We start from the raw sequence: 23,792 nt of genomic DNA, 5'->3' as shown, positions 1-23,792 counted from the left end.
TACTGTGGTACCAAGAGGAAGCATACTACCGTACTACTAATACTAGTATGATGTATGTTGTCTTAAACGAACCACAGTTTGCATTGAATTCTGACAAAAATTCAAAGCGCTGTAAAAAAACAAACAAAACAACAACAACAACACATTATGGCCATACATATATTTATTTAGTTATTACCCCAATGGACACTCTTAACCATAATCACCATACATATGTGTATTTAGAAATAAAAATCATAACATTTCATTATGCACTGTGTCGGTACTATATATGACGTCATCACAATTTGGCAAACCAACACAATGATATTACGTAAGTAAACGTTTGCATTTACTTCTCTGGGTTTTATTTTTAAATTTATAAATAATAATAACATTTTAATACAATTCATCATACCTTTTTTTTTTTAACAGAATAAATAGAATTTCTGAGTTCGTTTTTTAAGCAATACTCAGAAGAGTAGCCTATGTAACACTGTTGTATGTTGGTAAATTTGATATATTTTCACAATATTTTGTTTATACTTTTTTCATACATGGATAAGCGTACGAAAAGGTGGCAGGGAAATTTGGGCCAAAACTCAAATTCATTTTAAAATGATATAGATATTCGGGCAAAATGTGCTAACCTGAGACCATTTTACCAGATATTTCCATTATTCTACCCTCAAAATTAATCCATGTAAAAATGCGTAGTGATTCGTTTGCAATCCTATATAGATGTTTGGTAGTAATGCTAATATGAATAAATGTTGTTATTCAGATTCGGTCATTTTCGTTTAATTCTGGTAAAAGCCAGCCAGCCCCCTAACGAAAATGAGAGCCCGCGGCTATATGCATACATACTATGTTATAGCCATTTAATTAAAAAAAAAAAAAAATCCCTTCTATATAAAATATATAGAACAGTATGCAATGTGGTTTACATCTTTTCTGTACATACACATTCATGTATGAATATAGCAAATAATTATATATATTATATATATATATATATATATATATATATATATATATATATATATATATATATAAATAATGTAATAAATAGAATTACAAACTCGGTGCCAGTTATTAACAAATTTATATCCTTCATGAAATAATTTTAATTTGTCAAGTGATGGGATGGGATGGGAACTCTATTTACGTGCCCATATCCACAGAGGTTCAGGCACGCCCACCTCGGATTTGGCCTCTGACTTCGCCAGTGACCAACTCCGGGGCAGGAGGGGGGAGGGGGAGGGGTAAGTAAAAGGGAGTAATTTTAGAAGAGTGGTATGACCACTTAAAAAACCTAAAATAAATAAGGGGCTTAAAACTTTAAACTAATTTTAATTTAAATTAGTGGGTTTTTTTTTTTTAGAAGCACCAATTCAAAATAGCTAACTCAGGTTATAAAATTATAATTAATATTTAGAAGGTGCAATATATTTTTCAGTCGGGCTGGTCTAAATAAAAACTAATATAATAAAAAAAAATATATATATATATAATATTTATTTATAAAAATACATTTAATTATTTATAATCTTAAGCCCTGGAGGAATAAGGATTCGCAAGGGGGGAGCGTCGCGCCTAATCCAGTCCGCGCTCAAACAGGCGGGTAGCCCAGTTCGGCTAATCCGGATTTCCATGGCGTGGAGGTTCCGGGGGAGGGAGGCCTCCTACCAGGCAATCTATCGGCCCAAACCGCCTACGCCCTAGCGCACCCAAACAGCACCCTACCACGGCGTCCCCCCCCCCCCCATCCCGCCCACCCCCAAGTTATCCATGCCTGAACCCCAGTGGATATAGGCATGCAAAAACTGGTTTGAAGATTGAAGATAACAAATCAGTTCAGCTAATCTCCCCCTGATCGAATCGCTGGCCTTGCCAGGGATAAGACCGGGGGGGGGGGGGGGGGAGGACATGCCTGAACCCCAGTGGACATAGGCATATAAAAACTGGTTTGAAGTTGGAAGTTCAGCTAGACCCATAGAGTGGGTACGAGATAAAAACGGAAAAGATAGGAAAGTGAAAGCAATAGATAAATGGAAAGTATTTGTGATAATTAATTAGTTGAAGAAACGTGTCGGTTCCCAGGGGGAGTGTCATCCCAAGGTGGCATACCCTAACGGACAGTTGTGCGTTATACAGGGGGAGTCCCGGCGAACCGGAACTTACCGAATGGCACCTCGGGAGTATCCGTAACCAGCTCAAGTGAACATTATTTCACTCGGGACATAAATTTTATAATAAATGGTAACTGTTTACCCACCTCTCTCTCTCTGTCTCTCTTTTTGTCTCTGTCTGTCTGTCTGTCTGTCTGTATATCTCTCTCTCTCTCTCTCTCTCTCTCTCTCTCTCTCTCTCTCTCTCTCTCTCTCTCTCTCTCTCTCGTGACACTGCCGCCAACTCTTAAAATTATACCCCCTCCCTCATAGTTGAAAGGTGAATTAATATATACATGTATATAACTGGCCCTTCCTGTAACCCCTTTGTCGCAGATTTCGTCGGTTATACAGTACTTTCGATCTACACGTTTCTGGATGCCACTCATAATTAAGTCCCACCCTAATTCTGAAACTGGATGGCCAGAATAATTACACCCTTCCACCCCGCGTGGTTGACCACTCATGTCAAAACGAAGACAAAATACGTATTGGTATAGGGTCACTATTTAATCTTATTTATTACCTCTAACGCTTTTAACATTCAAATCTGGCTGTCAGAAAGTAAATACTGTCCAGGCATATCGTCACCATGGGACGTATGTCAATATAATCATCAGGTCTAATATATTCGCCTTGCGATGCTACACACAGAAAAAAACAGGCTCCGTATTTATAAACGTACTTAAGTCAAAGTATGATACTTACATACATAGGCCTACTTTAAATATGTCGATAAATATCATACATTGACTTATGTACGTTTATGAATACGGAGCCTAATGAATAATTATTTAACTACACGGTACACCACTCTACTTTGAACGGTGACTATTTGGTATAAGATGTGGTTAAATAACTCGTGATCTAGAGCGAGCGGAAAAAACGTCAATGCTGTCACATAAGCTTTCCCACAGACAAGAAGAACTCGTTCTTCAACATTTGATATATAAGTCATAGGACGTTGGTTGGGACGGAAACTTTACTCAATGGATTTACCGAGGGCGTTCAAAATCCCGCGACCAATCGTACCGAGGGCAAAGTTTTTACCAATGAGATATATTCTTTCCGACAAAAAGAAAGAAATAAAGTTGCATGCGGGTATGTTTAAAAGGCGGACTTAGGAAATATTTTAGGGAGGGGACCTAAAATGGCATCTTCATTAAAACGTTGGCATTAATTCGCGAAATGAAAATTATTTTTAGAAATGGATACATGAATGTATTGGGTGGAAAGTAGGTCCCCTGGTCCCTACTTGGACCTGCCTTTGTGTCATTCCTCTAGTTGGTGTTATTTGTGTGTGGTTCTGTCGTATGTAGTAACCATAGTAGGTCTATAAACATGACTATAAACAGTGGCGGATCCCATTTATGGGAGGGGGGGGGGCAGTAACATGAGGTGGAATGCCAAGGGAACTTTAAGGGAGTTTTGAAGGGGGGGGGTCGTAAAAAATTTAAAATCAATATATAATAAAATTATAACTATCGCAAAATTTAGAGAGGGCGAGCCCCTGCCCCCCTAGATCCGCCTCTGATAAACATGGGCAACACGCAAACACCATGCATACAGCAGCAAATACCACCACAATACAGTAATATATGCAAATCATATACATGTATATATTGTCTTATCTATCCTTTGATATTATAATGCATCTTTGCACTAGGGATGGGGGGTGGGGGGTGGGGGTGGATTTAGCTCAGTCGGTTTAGGGCTCGCTTAGGAAAGTTCATATAAAAGATCTCTTGCTGCATTTAGAATATGTAGCGGGTTTCTTCTGAAGTGTCAGAATTACCAAATGTTTGACATCCAATAGCCGATGATTAAATAATCAATGTTTTAGTGGTGTCTTTAAACATAACAAACTTTAACTTTGCACTGGGTGGAATGTTGTTCAGTGACAGAGCAATCGCCTGAAATGTGGCGAGTTGTAGGATCGATCGCTCTCTGTGGACTTGTCGGTTGTCCAAACAAGTAACCCATGCCTGATATTTGATATTTCAATAGCTGTGGTATGTATTATTTTGTTATGTTTAACGACACCACTACAACACATTGATATATTAATCATCGGCTATTGGATGTCAAACATTTGGTAATTTTGACATAGTCTTACAGAGGAAACTATAGTGTTCCATTAGTAGCAAGGGATCTTTTATATGCACAGACTGAATAGTACATAGGCGGGCTCCCTATTTTGAAGGTGTGGGGGGGGGGGGGGCTGATTTCCCCCCGAATTAAACGAAAATGCCCGAATCGGATAACTACATTCATTCACATTAGCACTACTGCATTTCACATGGACTACAACTAATATTATGGGTAGAATGATGGAAAAACGTGGTGAAAAGGTTTCAGTCCAAATCAGTTTTTGCCCGAATTTGAGGATTGGCTCCAGCAGTAAAAAGGGGGGGGGGGATTCCCCCGCCCCTGTCTCATACGCTTATGCTAAATAGCACATACCACGACCTTTGATATATCAGTCGTGGTTCACTGGCTGGAAATATATGTTAGACACCAAGTAGTCGTGTTTTACCTTCTTTTTTTCATTGCAGATCTGTGAAACGCCAAAAGATAGCCATGGATATCCGAGTGAGTTTAAACAGCGCCATGGTGATAGCAGTCGTGGCGGTTGAGCTGATGAACATGTTGTGGTACAGTGCGGGACCGTCCTGGGCGCGGAGAATTGCACAGCGTTTGTTTCCAACGACCATCGTCTGTGACATCGGGCTCGTGCTGCTGCTGCAGATATTGATCGAGTGAGCGCAAATAATGAATAGATCGTTTTGGCATCCCCCCCCAAAAAAACCCAAAAAAAACAAACCCACAAACAAACCCCAACAACAACAAAAAAAAAAAAAACCCCAAACAAAACAAAAAAACAACAAACTACAAACAAAACCCGTCTATAATAATGAACAAATATTAAAGTGTCCCCAAAACAAAAATCCAATGTTTAGTGGATGGAATTTATTGGTTTTCACGTGGGGGAAATTTAATTGGTCTCGTGTGCAGGGGGGGGGGGGGGGGATCTAGAATGTGGCGAGCGAACTTTATGGCGGGGGTGGGTGGGTAGAGTCATACTCCCCCTGAAAATATATTTTTTAAAAAGGAATTTTTTGCTTTAGCAGGGAAGGGTTGCGACCGCCAACACCCTTCCCCTGCATATGTGCTGGTAATGTAGCCGGTTGGGTGCTTCCGATGAAGTCTGCCTGTATATACATGTAGTGTGCTTTAGAATAATGTAGGCCTACGTGACGTATGTTTTATTTTACTGGACCCCAGGCTCCGTATTCATAAACGTACTTAAGTCAATGTATGATACCTAAATACATACTTAAAGTACATAGATAAGTATCATACATTCACTTAAGTATGTTTATGAATACGGAGCCTGGCCTCAATAAAATTGGCCTTTTATAAAATGCTGTATTCTCAAACTCCCTATTCAAATGTTTTACGTGTCAGTGGATCAGACAGGGACAATTCTTTTTGGTCAGAACTCTGCCATTACGTAGTCTATGGAGAAATATTGTTAATAATATTGTTACAATAATTAAAGGCACAGACCCTACTTTCAGCCCGTGAAAATGGACACTAAGTTTAGTTAAATCTACAACTCTTTGATGTTTAAACTGGGAAATACCGTCTAAAAATAACTAGAGCTTGTCTTGATAACTATTACTCTCAGAGGAACATATTTAGAATTTTGAAAAATGCATCCATGGGTATTGCAAATACCTGGATTACCCAAAACCACTTCAGGTGTACACAAATTAATATTCTAAATAATAAAATGTAAGTACTTCTAATTTAAATTATTAAAAACGGCTTTAATAGTAAAAAATATGTTGAAGGGTTTAAAAACTAGGGTCTGTCACTTTAAAGCTTTTGACACTAGTTTCCAATTTCTACTTTTTAATTTTGCAAAATATTAATTTTTAATTACACCAAATACCAGGATGAAACCCCTAAAAAAAACATTGTATTTGCCAAAAAATAGGTATGAGCTACCATTTTGTAGGGGTGGGGGGTGGGGGAGGCTGATTTTGGCCCGAATGAAACGAAAAATGCCCCAAAATAACATTTATTCATGTTCGTATTAATACCAAACAGCTATATATTGCATGAATGAATGAATGAATGTTTAACGACACCCCAGCACGAAAAAATACATCGGCTATATACTTTTGCGGGTAGAATCATGGTGAAAAGGTCTCGTGTTACCATGTTTTGCCCGAATATCTCTATCATTTTTGTCCGAATTTGAGGATTTTCTCTTGTTCACTTATGACTAAAATTACATATTAAAGATGTTTTCTTGTTTATAATATCAGGGTTTGTTGTCATCCTGATGTTTGTAATAGCCCAAACTGAATGTTTTATCTTCCAATAATTTTGCATGTACAAAAAGATATAGATTAAGCCTGTAATAAAAAAATGCCTGCTACAAATATTAGCAAATACACAGGAAATACAGACACTGGCATTCTAAACAAGGAAATGTATGTCATATGTAATTTAAGGCTCTGTTAAGTCAGAAACATATTACAATGGCTGCAAACTTAGGCATACTGCTTCATAACTAGTCCATCCCATCCTTCTACCAAAAATATGTTTGGTAAATAATTCCAGTTTGGTTTGACATAAGGAGAAAAGTAAAAGTGTCAGGAAATAACAAAAAATTAATTTTTGTGTACAATTTAGAAAACAATCGGCTCAGAAATAAATAACTTGTAGTAAATTCCATAGTATGCAAAAGGCGTTCCCTGTGGGAAGGACCATCGGGTCTGTAGCTTGAATTTTTCTGCGAGTTTGAATCTCAGTAATGCATTCTAGTATTATATCTTGTACCTAGTACAGTAAATCATAATAGTATGCATGTTCTTGCTTTGACAGCTCTACCTTTGTGAGGGTATCCACCTGGCTGGACGTTGTGAAAGTGGCAGTCATCTTGACCCTCGTGTACTTCTGTCTGGAGGCCCCACACTTCGTCAGCAACAGCAACACCTTCTTATACTTCCTCATACACAGCATGCACAAGTTCTGTATGATATTCGTCATGCTGTTCTGCATAGTCAACTTCAACTATATTTATGTTCTCATTTGAGCATTAATGTAAATAGCTTTACAAATGCAGCATTAATAATGTATGTGTCATTGGCTATCACTAGCAGAAAATTAATCATCATTTTTGTAATCAAATGTAACTTACCATAATAGGTTGCCAGTCATTTTCCGTTATCATTTTATTTAATTTTTTCACTATGTACATTACATAGAAAGATTATATATACACTTTACAAGGCTTGAAATTGTATTATAGAAATGATATGGTGGGATATGAAAATAGCTTGAAGTTTAACATCTAAACATCACAATGCACTTTGTGATACATGCAAAGTTTTTGTAAGGTGGTTTCTAAATTGGTTATTTTCGATTAGCAACAATATTTATCAAATTATTAAAATGTTATGTTTCTAGTTTCTTTTGGATGTCAGTATATTTATAAATATTTAACCTGTGATTAAATACAATACATTTTAATTGTATAATTTAAAGATTGATGTTGATGTTTAGTGTTTGTTTTGAGCCAATTATATTCTGTGATAATTAAAGTGGTATGTACATTTTTGTTTCATGTAACATCAAATCAACAGTTTTTTCGAATAAAACCAGGTAATGCATGTATGCTTTTACTTGGACAAAAAGATATATAGTGCCTTCCTATTTTTATTTATATCTGAATCCACGTTCCAACAAAGTGTATAGGCGAGGTACATGACACGCTTGTCACAAGTAGATCTTGGTTACCTAGTAATGGTACGCACATCCATACCATCCTAAATTGTACTTGCATGCAAGGTTCGATTATTTTATATGAACAGATAAGAAAATTGTGCTGAAACAAAATGTTTTCCGATGGATGGATGGACGGACAACGCCATACCATAATCAACACTCATCAAAGACAGGCATATAAAACAATGCATTTCCCCCACCTGTCATTTGAGCCCACTAGAGTATATACAACAGAGCTCATGAAGTCAAGACATACTTCCACCAAATGACATGATATTCAAAATCCACACCACTTCTGGTTGTCGAAGAGTTTTACCTTCAGATGAAGTGAACAGGAAATGTCTTTGCAGTTAGTTAAGTTGAAAAAGAACAAACTGAGCACAAAGTACATTTCACCATTAAAATACTACATTGGTATTTAAAACCATTTATTAATTTTGTTGGCATACATATTTTAATCGGTCATATAACCATAAATAAAAAGTGTTGAGTGCATCATTAAATAAAACATTTCTTTCCTTCTATTAATTCTAATTTGTGATAAAATTTGTTTTGATTGATCAATTGTAATTTGTGATAAGCAAAGTAAGTTTGACTGATTCATCATGTTTGCCTAAGCAGGACTGGACTATTCATCAGATATTGTACTTCAGCCATGCTTGTCTTCACTTAAAATTTTAACAACACAACACATTTAAAAAAACAAAACAATGAACCTGTGTAAATATTTATGGACTGAATATTCACACACATAAAACAAATATCAACACCACCAACTGATGCACAAACATCCAGTTTCTGGAAGGTCACCTCATTCCAATCTTTATAACAACAGCTGAACGATATGAGCACTATGATCCCTGATTTTTCTACATTAATTTTAATGTTTTTAAACAAATTTATTACTCTAAATGCACAAACCTGTTAATCTGAATTTCTCATATTTAATGCTGAAAGCACTAGTGTTTCTTTGGTTGAATATTTATATTGATGTTGACCATCACTACGTTTTGCCGTTACCATAGTTTGACACCCAATAGCCGATGTATTTTTCATGCTGGGGTGTCGTTAAACATTCATTCATTTATTAGTGTTTTTTTGAGATATGACAAACAATTGAATTCACTGTGTTCATCTATCATCTATACACTGACATCAAACTAACATACATGCACACCATCCTGGACACACAACAGGGCTGCCTGTCGGAGAGGAAACCCACTGCTACCACATTAACCTTTCATAATTCAATTGATAAGTGCATTTTCAAAATGTGATATATCCATTTACATCTTTTTGAGAAAACATGATTTCACTGCAACATAAAATAGCATATATCAGATGAAAGACAGTTTTAAGATTCTGTTCAATGGGCATATATTGGTTTGACACCTCACTCTATTGCCATATTGCTGAGTTGTAGTAACATTAATATGCCTGCAATGCTAACTCTAAAACTGAAAATTGGCGTATATCACATCTTGGAAATAAACTCTTGAATTGCAAGAACTGTTACCAGATTACCTCACTTTGATATTGATGTTGACAGCTAGTTTAACATGGTACTATAATTTCTATCTATTAATTTTAATTTATTTTCATGCTTATAATCAACACACACATCTGAGCTATTAGGGTAGTTTGTCGAACCCAGAAGTTAGTGGTTAATAGTTAATGAGCGAGACATTTGTGTAGTTATCTTACTCCTTCCATCTAAGCTGTGCACTCTCTCTTGGATGGAACTGGTATTTGAATATGAAGCCAGTACCTACCCATTGTAAAATCTCTAATTTTGACCAAAGCATCAATTAGTTTGATACATTTCTTTATAGGTTAGTAACTTTCTTTATAGGGTTTGTAGGGTGTATACTACCAAATCAAATCCCATAGACGACAATAGTAACATATGCGGCTAAAACTCCTACCTGCAACGTATCAACCGACATAAACGCCACGGATATAAATACTACCACCCCTTACACTTAAAGTGAATCAGAAAAAAATGGGGGTCAAGCTGCTCGTTTCTGAGATAACGGGTAGCGTCTATGACTACCCTAGTTTCGCACAAAATTTGAGTACTTTTTTTTACAGGTACCCCATACATGTTTCAAGCACAAGGCTACTTGACACATTGGTACTAGATGAAATAAAATTGCACATTTATTTTACCCAGATGAAACTATTATTTTTTACAACCAACACACTCACATTTATAACCAATCACAGGACTTGTGGTGTTCACTTCTCTATCAAAAGTTCGGTGCACCTCGAACTTTGACCCAGCCGGAAGTTATTTGGTATAGTACTACCTATACTGATAACATACATTTTTCAAAAAGTGTCCAGCTATGTGTCTTTATGACAACCAGGATCTGGTGTATTCTGACATAAACTGACAACCTCACTGAAAGTGTTGTTTCTACAGTGCAACCTAATATAATGTACACCTCAAAAAGCATATATATTGCATATAGTTTTGTACAAATGCAATATGTCATATTAAACAACAAAATGTTTTAAAATATTTACTTTCAGTTGGGTGTGTGTACTCAGGTATATATGTAGAGACAACAAAGATAGTCAGAGTACCTCTACCCCTTTAAAGAATGCCATTAAAACACATGCACTTGATTGACCCCTAGATTATGAAGACCTTAACAGGCACATCAAAGAAATATCAGTATTAAAAAAATACACTGTCTGAGGAAGGAAACACAAACATGACTGTACCTGTATGAAGTAATGACTTAATGTCCTGAACATTAGTGTTGGGAGGAAATCCTGTATGCTGGGTGTGGGTGTCTTCAAGTTACCAGGTGTGGGAATTTCAAATCCATCGGCCATGCTGATTTTCATAATGAACCATCAAAACCATTGGCAGCCACCAATATTCCTGACTATATTTTATTTATAGCCTACTGTAGTTGGAGGTTTTAATAGCTGTGATATCTGGAATAATCATGCAGCTTTAACATATTTATTTTTGATTAATTACTGAAAAAAAACTATTTTTAAATGACAAAATTACCCGAACATCTATTTTCTTGCATTATTTTCTAATCCGGATGAATACAATATGTACATTAGATGTATTCCTACAATCTGTAATCCAGCATTTTATTTAGCTAGTAACATTAGGTAATACAGCTTTAACAATAAAATAAATTATCAACTTAATCCAAGGCAGATAATCAAATCTGAAAAAATTGGTTCTGAATCTAGTATAAACTCAAAATGCTTTTCATGAGAGCTAACTAAGTGATTATTAAGAAACAAAAATGATCTGGAGATCTAAGTATATGTTTAACAACCTTATTGTTATGTACAAATAAGAACAGAAGGCACAATAGTGACAACAAATTTAATTATGTTTTTGGTAAAGTTTTTCTTCAAATTTACTTTAAATTTTGCATAAAACTACAAATTTGTCTAAAATATAACTTAGCACCCTATAAATATGTCAAAATGACAATAAAAATCAACTTCTTTACAAATTTGAGTTTTCAGAATTTCATACATAAAAAATTAACAATGTTAATGGAAACTAAAGACATTAACCCACTATTGGCACATGCTATTTTTAATATAAAAATAAATTGCTATTAAAATCTTAGTTCAGGTTGCCTATATATAATACCATATTTAAGAGCAGTTGTATATGGCAATTCAAATACCATGTAAAAAGAAATTATTGAAATCTTTACAGTATGAATTATAGGCCAAAACCAACTTTTCTTCAGTGCTAACTTTGATTCAAACTCCATTCAGAGCCATGTACAGAGATTATTGTCAAGGTCACGGTCATTGTGAACTTGCATGATCGAGTGATGGCTAATTAATCAACCAGTATAGTTTAATTAAATAAAATGACAAAATCATAATATTTTTTATTATGCACTGAATATGTGCTATAGGGTGTATACTACCAAATCAAATCCCATAGACGACAATAGTAACATATGCGGCTAAAACTCCTACCTGCAACGTATCAACCGATATAAACGCCACGGATATAAATACTACCACCCCTTACACTTAAAGTGAATCAGAAAAAAATGGGGGTCAAGCTGCTCGTTTCTGAGATAACGGGTAGCGTCTATGACTACCCTAGTTTCGCACAAAATTTGAGTACTTTTTTTTACAGGTACCCCATACATGTTTCAAGCACAAGGCTACTTGACACATTGGTACTAGATGAAATAAAATTGCACATTTATTTTACCCAGATGAAACTATTATTTTTTACAACCAACACACTCACATTTATAACCAATCACAGGACTTGTGGTGTTCACTTCTCTATCAAAAGTTCGGTGCACCTCGAACTTTGACCCAGCCGGAAGTTATTTGGTATAGTACAACCTGTAAATCTGAGACTAGATATTTGATTACTATTAGGTGTGTTTTTGAACACCACAGATCTACAGTTGTGGTTTCTTTATACTAGTTCTGGGGCACCGGCTGCCACCATCTGTCTGGACAGCCACTCTAGTCCATCACTAAGTCCAGTTCCACTCTTGGCATCACAGGCCTGTATATGCCAACTGCGACTACAACACTGTTTGAAAAGTCCCAATTCTTCAGTCAGCTCTTCAATGCTTGCACAATTTTCAACATCCTGCAATTAAAACAAGGAGTAGATAATTCATTAATGTGTAAAGACCACCTAATGTTAAATAAAAATTCAAACATTTCTCTCTATTAGTTTATGCAGACTGCTCCAAAGAATCATAGTACCAAGTTTCAGAACCATCTGATTAAAATTAGGAAAAGAGAACCTTTAATTTTCAGTGTTAAATCTCTTATTAAATTTTTTTAAATTAAAATGTTTTTCTAAAATTTACCCACCAAATTCCCCAACTGTGAATTCTAAAACAACTGACAAATGTTATTTTAATTTGGTGTAATGATTTCATGTCATCATGGTGTTATGACGTAGTACAACATATCAGGGGCCTAATTCACAAAGGTCTCTTAGGCTCTGCTAGACAACAAAGCATTGCACTGCAATATCGCAAAGTTGCGAGAGTTTAGTGAATTAGGTCCCAGGGCCCCATTCCACGAACGAATTGTAGCTAAGGTTAATTGTAGTGATTTAAGGTGAGTTTTACAACTGGCACCGTAAACTTTACAGCCGTATCACAAAGCAACCTTATGGTAGTCGTAAGTGCCCCTTTAATTATTAATAGATTCTTTGCAAAGAAGTGCGAATTAGTTAAATAATAAATTGTTTACTGACATTTCAGAACATGTTGGATGTATTCATTGGTATGGGACAACCATGAAGTAACTTTGTTAATTTATTCGGTAAGCGATAATTGTCGAATGCATAAGACTTATCTCCCTTATTTTTGTGTGAAGGTCATTAGGCCTAGATTGTTTTTCATCGATCAGAGTTTCATAAAAGGTATTTGGTATATATTAGATCCATTTTTACACAAAGAGTTAGTATCCTTCTTAGAAAATCATCAAATCATCATCTAACTGCCATTTGACAGCTACGTTAGTGGCTTACAACTGCCTCGTACCAAATGTAAATTTTCACTGTAATTTACGACGATAGTAAGCTACGCCGCGTTGTAGAACGGGCCGACGATCGTAGAAAAAATGTAAGGTCTCGATGGTAGGTATTTACGACGATAGTAGGGCTAAGATCGCTTCGTGGAACGGGGCCCAGGGCCATAACTATCTCTTTTTTGTTTTAAATTGTCCCTTTTCTTCTATTTGGAGAAGACTGGATTACTGTGCTGTGATTACTGTCCGATACTTTAGACTAGGTACAGAACTACGTGTTGGTATCTATACCTGTTTGTTTGCTAGTATGAGTAGAGAGGCTTCTTTCAATTCCTTCTCCTGCATCAATTTTGCCAATTCATTCTTAGCTTCATCCAGTCGATCTCGGTTACTACTGTCCACCACAAATATCACAGCTGAAATACAAAGTTAGTTTGTTTGGTTACAGCAGAACACTGGTTTATTAATTATCAGGAATTGGGAATTGGAAAAGAAAGAAATGTTTTATTTAACGACGCACTCAACACATTTTATTTACAGTTATATGGCATTGAACATATGGTTAAAGACCATACAAATATTGAGGGAGGAAACCCACTGTCGCCACTTCATGGGCTACGCTTTTCGATTAGCAGAAAGGGATCTTTTATATGCACCATCCCACAGACAGGATAGTACATACCACGGCTTTTGATATACCAGTTGTGGTGCACTGGCTGGAGTGAGAATGGAAATTGGAAGTCAAATATTGGCAGTTGTGACACAAAGTTTTCACAGGAAACCTGATACATTTTTCCATTAGCAGCAATGGATCTTTTATGTATACTTTCCGAAGGACAGGATAGTACATACCATAGCTTTTGATAAATCAGTCATGGGACAATGGTTGGGATTAGACCCCCCTCCAAAATAAAATTACCTTCTTATTAACATCTCAGAAACTATGGCTGAAAAATGACTTGATGTAACTCTAAAAAATTGTTAACAATTAGCAGGAATATCACACATCAATGATTAACCAAGTTAGCACCTCCAACCCCACCACCATTAACATAAGTACTGGAAAAGTTTAACTGGATTAACTTAATATCGTAAAGATACAACCATAGCAAAAGTTAGCTAGATTATAACCTTCTATAGAAACTAAAAACTGAAACCTAGTAAGAATAATGATAATATAATCCAGCTTTAAATTATTTGGGCTGTCAGAATTTAGTGAAAACATTTTAAAATTTCACCCCAAAAAATTAAAATGGACCCGACAGCTAAATTAATTAAAATGTCAAAACTCAACTGACACTGAAATTTATTTCATTTGTTTTGGATTTTCTTCCAATTTCTAAAAGTGTTAAACAAGAGTATTTGCAAAGGATGCATTCATTAACTTCTTGAAATTGGTATGTTTCTCTTACAATTCTGATTAAAACATTTTAAAATGTATTATAGACCCCATGATGATGTATTCACCTTGTGTATTGAAGAAATAGTGTTTCCACAGTGGCCTAATCTTGTGTTGGCCTCCTACATCCCAAATTGTAAATTTCAGATTTTTATATTCAACCGTCTCAACATTGAAACCTGAAAGAAAATCAAAGATCATTAGCAAATCACAAAATAACAACTTTAAAGTTTACAATAAATATTCAACGATATTTGAATTATTTTATTATTTTATTATATTACTGACAAATAATTTGCAAAATACAAGAACACTATGAAAAACTAAATAATTTTAAACTGAACCTAGCTAGAGAACGTTTGCAAATACACACAAGTTTTACAGTTCCTAACCATATTTAACAATGAATGAATACTTGAAGATTAAACTTGAGCTTATCATTAAAATAACCAAAGAACAGCATTAAAAATAGATATTTAAATGGTTACAATACCTATTGTTGCAATGGTTGGAATGAATTCATTCTGTTTTAATTTGAAGAGAATGCTGGTTTTACCCGCACCGTCCAAACCTAGAGTTACAACACGCATTTCTATTTTTGGGCCAATATGTACACGGTTATCCTGCAAAAAATAACTCAAGTTATAAAGAACAATGATATCATACACAACATTTTTAAACACTATTTGTATTAACATCCCAATTCACATAATTAGAAATAAAATGATTCCCCGACTCTGTTTTATTATCTTAACAATTTAGTTGTGAATCAAACAGATCAGACGCTAAATATATTTAGAAATCAGGGCCCATATTTTCGAAGTTATCTTAGCACTAAGAAATCATAAAACCATCGTAAGCTATGACATTACTATGGCGTGTGTTGTAGTGACATCATAGCCTACGATGGTTTTACGATTTCGTAGCTCTAAGATTACTTTGAAAATATGGGCCCTGGTATATAGAATCTGACAGTGTTTAGGAGTAATTCATAAAGTATGTATGCTACAAATCTGGGATTTTATATCCCATTCAATGGAATGATTGGATCAAAAACCATTTGGTCTGATCTAGAGCTACAGAGATGTAGTGTAACAAACATTCTGAGAATAGTGCTAAACCATTTGGTCTGATCTAGAGCTACACAGATGTAGTGTAACAAACATTCTGAGAATAGTGCTAAACCATTTGGTCTGATCTAGAGCTACAGAGATGTAGTGTAACAAACATTCTGAGAATAGTGCTAAAGCAATAAATGTTCCATACTGGGCCCCAACATTTCATTTCATTTCAACTTATTTTCGTGCTTATATCCAATTAAGGTTCAAGCATGCTGTCTTGGGCACACACCTCAGCTATCTGGTCTGTCTGTCCAGGACAGTGGGTTAGTTGTTAGTGGTTAGTGAGAGAGGGGAAGGTGTAGTGGTCTTACACCTACAAATTGAGTCATTAAAACTCGCGCTGGATGGCAGCCAGTACTGAGCTGCGAATCCAGTACCTACCAGCCTTATGTACAATGGCTTAACCATGACACCACCGAGGCCAGTGGGCCCAACAAATTTTATCTCCTAAGTTCAAGGGCATTAACTCTTGTCAAAAATGGGCAAATCCACATGAAAGTAAAATAAAACGTAATTTGTAACTCTACATGATAAAGCTATACACAAAATTTCAGCTCAATATCTAGAAACATTGTAAAAACAAAAGTCTGGAAACTATATGTGTTGGACCAGTAGGGGCAAATAAATTGAAAAAATACTTGTCTAGTACTGGTGACAACAAACCTTGGTGAAGGTTATTGGAATGGTTGGATCAAGAGTAGAGCTGGGCGGTATTGAAATTTGAGGTTCAGTTCAATATTGATATTTTGGGGGTTATTTACCTTGGTATCGATAGATTATTTGGTATTGTCACAATACCGACATCGAGCAATATTTTCAACATACTCAGCTTTATATTGCAGCCTGAGTTAAGGCTCACCCACTAATTTCATCTAAATAAAATAAAATTCCATACTCAAGCCTGTCGTCTAATTTATACCCAACCCATTTTACATTCGTTAGATATATTGTTAGTGCTCTACTAAATGGCGAGAAACATTTTTCAATACCAAAATTTCGTTATTTTGAAATTAACTCAGTATGGTAAATTGGCACCGACATGATATCGATACCAAATGGTATATACAGTATCAATCAAGAGCCAGTTGGTCTAGATCTAGGGCTACAGGAGGCTAGTGATGTTGCCTAATAAACTGAAACATTACTTGTCTAGCGATGGCGATAACAAACCTTGGTGAAGGTTATTGGAATGGTTGAATCAAGAGCCAGTTGGTCTAGATCTAGAGCTACAGGAGGCTAGAGTGATGTTGCCTAATACACTAAAACATTACTTGTCTAGCGATGGTGATAACAAACCTTGGTAAAGGTTATTGGAATGGTCGGATCAAGAGCCAGTTGGTCTGGGAGGTCCAGGAACTGCTGCTGCTGTTTTTGTATGGTGTCTATCAGCTTGTTCACCTCACCTTTAGCAAGAAGGACTTTGGCATCCTCCTGCAACAAAATGATAAGTGGTTATACAACCAGTCAAAGCAGCCACACAAAGGAATATGAAAATGATATATTTGAAAAATTCTAAAAGGTAATAAAAGTTAACCGTTTCAGCCCTATGAATAACTTTTTCAATATAATGAATGGTACACTGCAGAACGATACAGGAGAAAGGGCTAATAATTAAATGTTATGCTTCACTGCATATGGTATGCTTAAAGTACTGGATATGAATTACAAGACACGTTGTTAATAATGATGGGGGGCAGGAGGTATTCAGTAACCTGATATAAAGTCCAGTATTACTAACACGTTATAAAGTTCAGTATTACTAACATGTTGTAAAGTTCAGTTTTACTAACCTGCTGTAAAGTTCAATATTACTAACATGTTATAAAGTTCAGTTTTACTAACCTGTTGTAAAGTTCCCTCACACTGCTGACACACTGAAGAGATCTGTGACAGAAGTACAGCCATGTCTTCTTGCTGCTGTCTTAGCATACACAGCTTCTCCCGGATGTGTGTGTCAACCGTTGTCAAGGCTACCACTTCCTGCCGGTTCAGATTTGCTCGAAGTTCATGAAAATACTGCTTCATTTTCTGTCGTGCTTTATCTGCTGTACCAGGAACCTTAAAACATAGAAAACTGTTCGAAAATCTGGTGGACAAAGGTGGCCTTCTAATGAGGTTTTATCACCTGCATCAAAGTCTGACACTTTACCTCCAGAGCTAAATCACATCCCTGCCATTATAATAAATTAACATTTATAAGAAGAAAGGAATGCTACCCAACAACACCTAATTAAATACAGTGTACAGATCAGTAAAATTAAGGCATATCACAAATAGGATAAGGCAATATGAGCCGAATTCACGAAGCCTGTTTTTGTTAAATGCATGTGTTCAAGCATTGTAAATGTATGTAGTTACATGCATGTAAGTCACATATATAAATTCAGCCCCTAATAAATAATGCACATGTAAGGTTTAATCATGGTTAGAACTTTGTAAGTGGTCACTTGGAGAGAAGTCTGTTTAGTGGCAAAACACCTCCTCACTCAGCAATTAAAGCCACTGGTTGATGCATTTCTCCACAAACAGACCAGCATACACCACAGCCCTGAATATACCTACTCATTACATCTTAGGCAAATGTTCTAATTAAGCTACAATTTATGACAACCAACAAATACTCAACTCACATGCTGTGTTGTAGTTTCTTCATCTTCTTGTTCAACCACCTGTATGCCTCCTTCTATCTGCTGTATCACAGAGCCCACCTTGCGAGCAGACTCACCCACTTCCTCCGAGAAAGACTTGATTCGCTGCATTGCACTGATAATGGATGTCCTAACATTCTCAGCTTCATTCTCCAGCAAAGTGTGCTAAAAAAAACCCCATTAACTAAGCTAGAAAATATACTTTAAATGTTTACAACATATAGATGCCAAACATTTTGCATGTTTATTAAAAACTGTTATTTGTAGAAAAATAAAAGGAGCCTGCATAATAAAAATACAACACTTTAATTAAAATAAAAATTAAATGTTAAATATATGTATGTGATGAGGAAAGATCCACTACCACCAGGTAAGTTAATTTAATGTTCTTTTCATTAACATCAACACATTTTTAATATATGTCTCAAACATATCTGTTCCTTTTTTGACATCCAATAGCCGATGATTAATAAATCAGTGTATTCTAGTGGTGTCGTTAAACAAAACATACTTTACTTTATCCTTAGTAACTGTGGAATTAGGATGGAATAATGAAGGGATGGATCCACCTTGTAAAGTTCATCTCACGACTTGTCACACCATGAATTGATGAACTAAATAATGCTCCAAAGTAACAAATATATGAATTTATGAAGTATTCTTCAAAATTGTCTTCAGCCTAAATGAATCAGCAAAACAAATTTTAAAATATTTTTTCAGTAATAAAAATTCCAACAAAGATATGTGAAAATGATCTGTACCTTGTGCCGCATGTGTCTTCCATAATCCTTACAAATATAGCACATCAGCGGAGAACTCTTACACTCGTCTTCCAGACAGGCGAACTCAACCAAGTGCATGGGATGGTGGACACACTTGGGGTTCTCTCTCGGTTTTTCTGATATTGGAACTCTCTTGTGGCGAGATAACGTCCGTGTTGAGTGGGTTAGCTCCGAGCATTCCAAACACAGGTGGGTGTTACACACTGTGCAGAAAACAACGGCAGTATGGCGCTCCACTTCATCACAGGGAATAGCAAACTGAAAAACATTACACATTGTATAATTAATTTAAAATTTGCACAGAATGTTTTCATTTACATGTAATATATTTCTGTGCTTATTTCCAGTTAGCAAGTTAAAATAAAACCAGTAGACCTTTTAATAATCAAGGGCGGGAATGGGTGAACTGTAAAAAAGAGGAAATCTAGAGGGGTTCCGGAAATTCTTGAAATCTTAGGTTAAAATCTGTGCCATTTTGAAGGAAAGGACGATTAAATGCGAGGAATCGCAATGTTCCATGAGAGGAAAACAGCTGATCCGAGGAGAATTCCCACCCTTGAAAGGAGAATTCCCACCCTTGAATAATACTGTGAAACCTGTCTAAAACGGATGATGCCAGGGACCTAATATTTATCTGGTTTTTTTTTATCTGATTTAGACAGGATCTGGTATTTAGAGGGTCGCGTTTTAGACTTTAGAAAATCCAGTACCATGAAACTTGGCCAGTTTTGACAGGATTCCGATTTATTCAGGGTCCGGTTTAGACAGGTTTCACTGTATATTTAAAACATGCGTAGTACATTTCATTTCATTTCAATTAATTTTAATAATTATATATCAAGTTCTATTTACCAAACTGAAACAACATCATTATATTTTAATAAATATGACAGCACAAATTCAAGAAAAGATAATCACTGCACCCACATGTGTAGGCTGCTCTAATTAGATTCTTGTAAATGTAGTATAACAGCACATAAAGACTTTGATGAACATGATATATTATATCTGTCATTAGGATCAAGCGTGATGAGAAAATAACTCATAGTATTTACCACAAATGTCTGATCATACAACCCAAAACACTTCAAGCAAGTCCTGAGTAATTTACTGTAAAGGTAGCTCAGTTGAAAAAAGTTTGTTTTGTATAAAGGCACCACTAGAGCACATTGATTTATTAATTACCGGCTATTAGATGTCAAACATATGGTCATTTTGACAATCATAGAGAGGAAACCTGCTAAAAAAAATTCATTAGTAGCAAAGGATTTTTTATATGAACCATCCCACAGACAGGATAAAACATACCACAACCTTTGATATACCATTCGTGATGCACTGGCTGTGACGAGAAATAACCATATGGTCCCACTGACCGCGCATCAAGCGAGCGCTTTACCATTGGGCTATGCCCCACCACTAACTCAGTTGAATACTTGCCCGAGGTGTGATAGTTCATATTTGTAATGGGTGTTATTAGTCATGTAGGATGTATATTGCCACCGATATACCTGTTCTGGCTTCTTTCTTGCCCCACCTAATGCTGAATGACTAGTACACATGTGTATCAAAGGCAGTGTTTGTGCTGTTTTATCTATGGGAAGTGCATACAGCCGATCCTGTGATGCTATTCTGTAGACCCATGAATTGACAACAGGTTTTCACATTCTGTTTAGACCAAGTGTCAACAAAACCATATTATACAACAAACAATTAGGACTAAAATGAGCTAAGGTGAAGTTATGCAAAGTTTCTTTTCTTTTAGGTAATTGCTCCACCACTGAGTCACACCCCAATCTTTTGATAATAAATTAGCAGTACATGCAGTTTAAGACTATATAATTTCAACAGCATTAAAAATAGGAAGCAAAACATGACATACCCCTTCTTCTTTACTCAAAGCAGAATCAGAAAGAGACCAGCTGTCATTCTGCGTGGGATTCTGCAGCTTTTCAAGCAGTTCGAGCAAGGCAAAATTCTTCTTCAGCCCCCAAACTCCAGAGTCACCAATTTCTGTTGGCTGTCGGTCAAATGGGCACAGGATGGCATGACCAAGAACAGGCAGTCTTGTCAAACACTGATGACAACAGGTATGTCCACACATCAAAAGTCGAGGAACCTTTTCTCCTTGAAAACGAAAAACCTCATCGCAAACACGGCATTCCAATATTGTCTGAAAGTAAATATATGAAATTTTAATCCCTACTAAAAGTTGAATGATATAAAAATAATTAATTAATAAAGTAAAGTAAAGTTTGTTTTTTGTAATGACACCACTAGAGCACATTGATTTATTAATCATCGGCTATTGGATGTCAAACATATGGTCATTTTGACACATAGAGAGGAAACCCACTACATTTTATTCCTCTTATATGCACTATTCCAGACAGGATAGCACATACCAAGGCCTTTGATATGGATCGTAGTCATAACGGCCCCAGTACTAAATGGCCTTAACAATAATTGGTCAAAACAGCCCTAAAAAAGTCAAAACAGCCTAAGTGAAAAAGTCATAACGGCCCTTGAAAAAAGTCAAGACCGCCTTAGATATAATACTTTAAAAATGTATTTCATCTACACAAGTATCAAGAAAGATAACTGTGCAAAGACGGTCTCACTACACGGATATTATCTTCGTCTTATTTATGGTTGAATAAACAAAGAGTTTAAAATCTACATATGTGGTTAGTGTACAAGTACATCTGTGTTAATATGTAGATTTTAAGTACAGGTAAATTTTGGAGTTCTAAACATGAATAGTTATTATTATAACCATTCCAAACACATCGCCCGAGCCATTATACAAGAGATTGCACCAAGCAAAGGGCGTCCCACCTCAACCCTAAAAATGAGAGGGACCGCTAACAAATACATTTACGATGTAACTCGCCCGGCGATATGCACTCGTTCGGGGGTCACGGGCGGGTCAGTCTTTTCAAATACAAGGTCAGTTGGTGGTCTTAATTATATAAGTAAATTGGGGGAAGGCCTGTTGTGGCCGCCGGGTGAGCAGCACCACTAGGAACTCGTTCAGACGATACGCACTCACCCGGAAAGCCTAGATGTCCCACTATCCCTCCCCCCCTTTCTGTGATTGAATTATTAAAATAATAAACTACAGGGCGGGCACGCACCCCCCCCCCCCCCCCCCCCGACGAGTAGCGCCACTTGGAACTCGTCCGGGTCGATCTATCAGTGTTGTTAAATAAAATGTTAATTGGTGGTCTTAATTACAATAGTAAATTGCGTTGTGTAGGCTAATAAATTGTTACCAGTGATTCTGTTGTTTTGGTTGTTTTTATTTTATTGTTTTTTGAATTGCCTGTGATATAGGCTATATTGATTACTAATGGGAATTAATTTAACGTGATAGTACCTATTGGTCGTTCTGACCATTTCTTTTGGCCGTTTTGACTTTTTTTCATTGGCCGTTTTGACCATTTTCTTTGGCCGTTTTGACTTTTTTCTTTGGCCATTTTGACCATGTTCAGGGCCATTTCATCATGGGGCCGTTTTGACCGCATACCTTTGATATACCAGGCATGGTGCACTGGCTGGAATGAGAAATAGCCCAATGGGCTCACCGACGGGGATTGATCCCAAACCGACTGCACATCACTAGGCTACATGCTGCCCAATTAATTAATATGTCGCAGAAAAAAAATCTTTGTTTATTTCAATTCAAATGCCACAAACATATAACACAGAGCCATTTTCTGCTAGAATATCACATCATGATAGGCACATGTGCAGTTGGCGAGTTTCATGGGTCAAACCACCCCACCACCACTACTCATATTTTCTTGTTTCTTTCTTGTTTCAATACAGTTTCTATGCGGGCATGTCTTGACCACTCTATAAAATTCACTTGCCACAGTCTAAACCCTACTGCTAAAATTCTTGCACAATGATCATGATGATAATGAAATGAGGCCAAGAACTACTTTTCATGGTCAACTTGTTATTTCAGGATAAATTAAATGTAAATATTTTAGGAAATACATTGTTAGGATGCAGGTCAACTGACAATACAATGTCATGATGATGATTATGATACTATGATTCATGAATGATTCAATCAACTGATCATATTCAATCATATTGATCTTTCTAATAATTAACATAATTAGAATTTCTTTTTTAAATAAAATGGAAACATTTACACTGGCATTTCGACTTATAAATTTAAGTTGACTATATAGTATGCACCATACATTTTCTGAATTATGCTGTGTGAGAGGAGTAGTGATCGTAACAGTGTTGTAGCCCTTCCAACCTCCATAGGCCATTTTTCTGCTCTCTGACACCTGCATTTGCAGCGAATGTTGTTGTTTTCATTCATTGGATGCCTGATTGGATAATATTTTTATTTA

The 23,792-nt window shown here is 36.1% G+C and overlaps 2 protein-coding genes across 2 annotated transcripts; one reads left to right on the top strand and one right to left on the bottom strand.

The window, feature by feature from the left end:
• The first annotated feature begins 226 nt into the window (after positions 1 to 226).
• Positions 227 to 7,865, top strand: LOC121375744. Its single transcript, XM_041503358.1, has 3 exons — positions 227 to 313; positions 4,706 to 4,909; positions 7,050 to 7,865. Exons 2-3 carry the CDS (start codon positions 4,731 to 4,733, stop codon positions 7,258 to 7,260), a joined length of 390 nt encoding a protein of 129 aa, XP_041359292.1. The 5' UTR covers positions 227 to 313; positions 4,706 to 4,730; the 3' UTR covers positions 7,261 to 7,865.
• A 4,327-nt stretch (positions 7,866 to 12,192) lies between these two features.
• LOC121375336 (E3 ubiquitin-protein ligase TRIM23-like) lies at positions 12,193 to 23,716 on the bottom strand. Its single transcript, XM_041502744.1, has 10 exons — positions 23,634 to 23,716; positions 21,299 to 21,589; positions 19,396 to 19,674; positions 18,617 to 18,799; positions 17,829 to 18,044; positions 17,283 to 17,417; positions 15,359 to 15,488; positions 14,934 to 15,044; positions 13,758 to 13,882; positions 12,193 to 12,570 (listed from the first exon to the last, which is right to left on the bottom strand). The coding sequence occupies exons 1-10, from the start codon at positions 23,706 to 23,708 to the stop codon at positions 12,391 to 12,393; spliced, it is 1,725 nt and encodes a 574-aa protein (XP_041358678.1). The 5' UTR covers positions 23,709 to 23,716; the 3' UTR covers positions 12,193 to 12,390.
• Positions 23,717 to 23,792: the final 76 nt, after the last annotated feature.

This window comes from Gigantopelta aegis, chromosome 6, assembly GCF_016097555.1.
Source record: "Gigantopelta aegis isolate Gae_Host chromosome 6, Gae_host_genome, whole genome shotgun sequence".
Classification (NCBI taxonomy): domain Eukaryota; kingdom Metazoa; phylum Mollusca; class Gastropoda; order Neomphalida; family Peltospiridae; genus Gigantopelta; species Gigantopelta aegis.
This window is presented reverse-complemented; position numbering and strand designations above follow the sequence as displayed.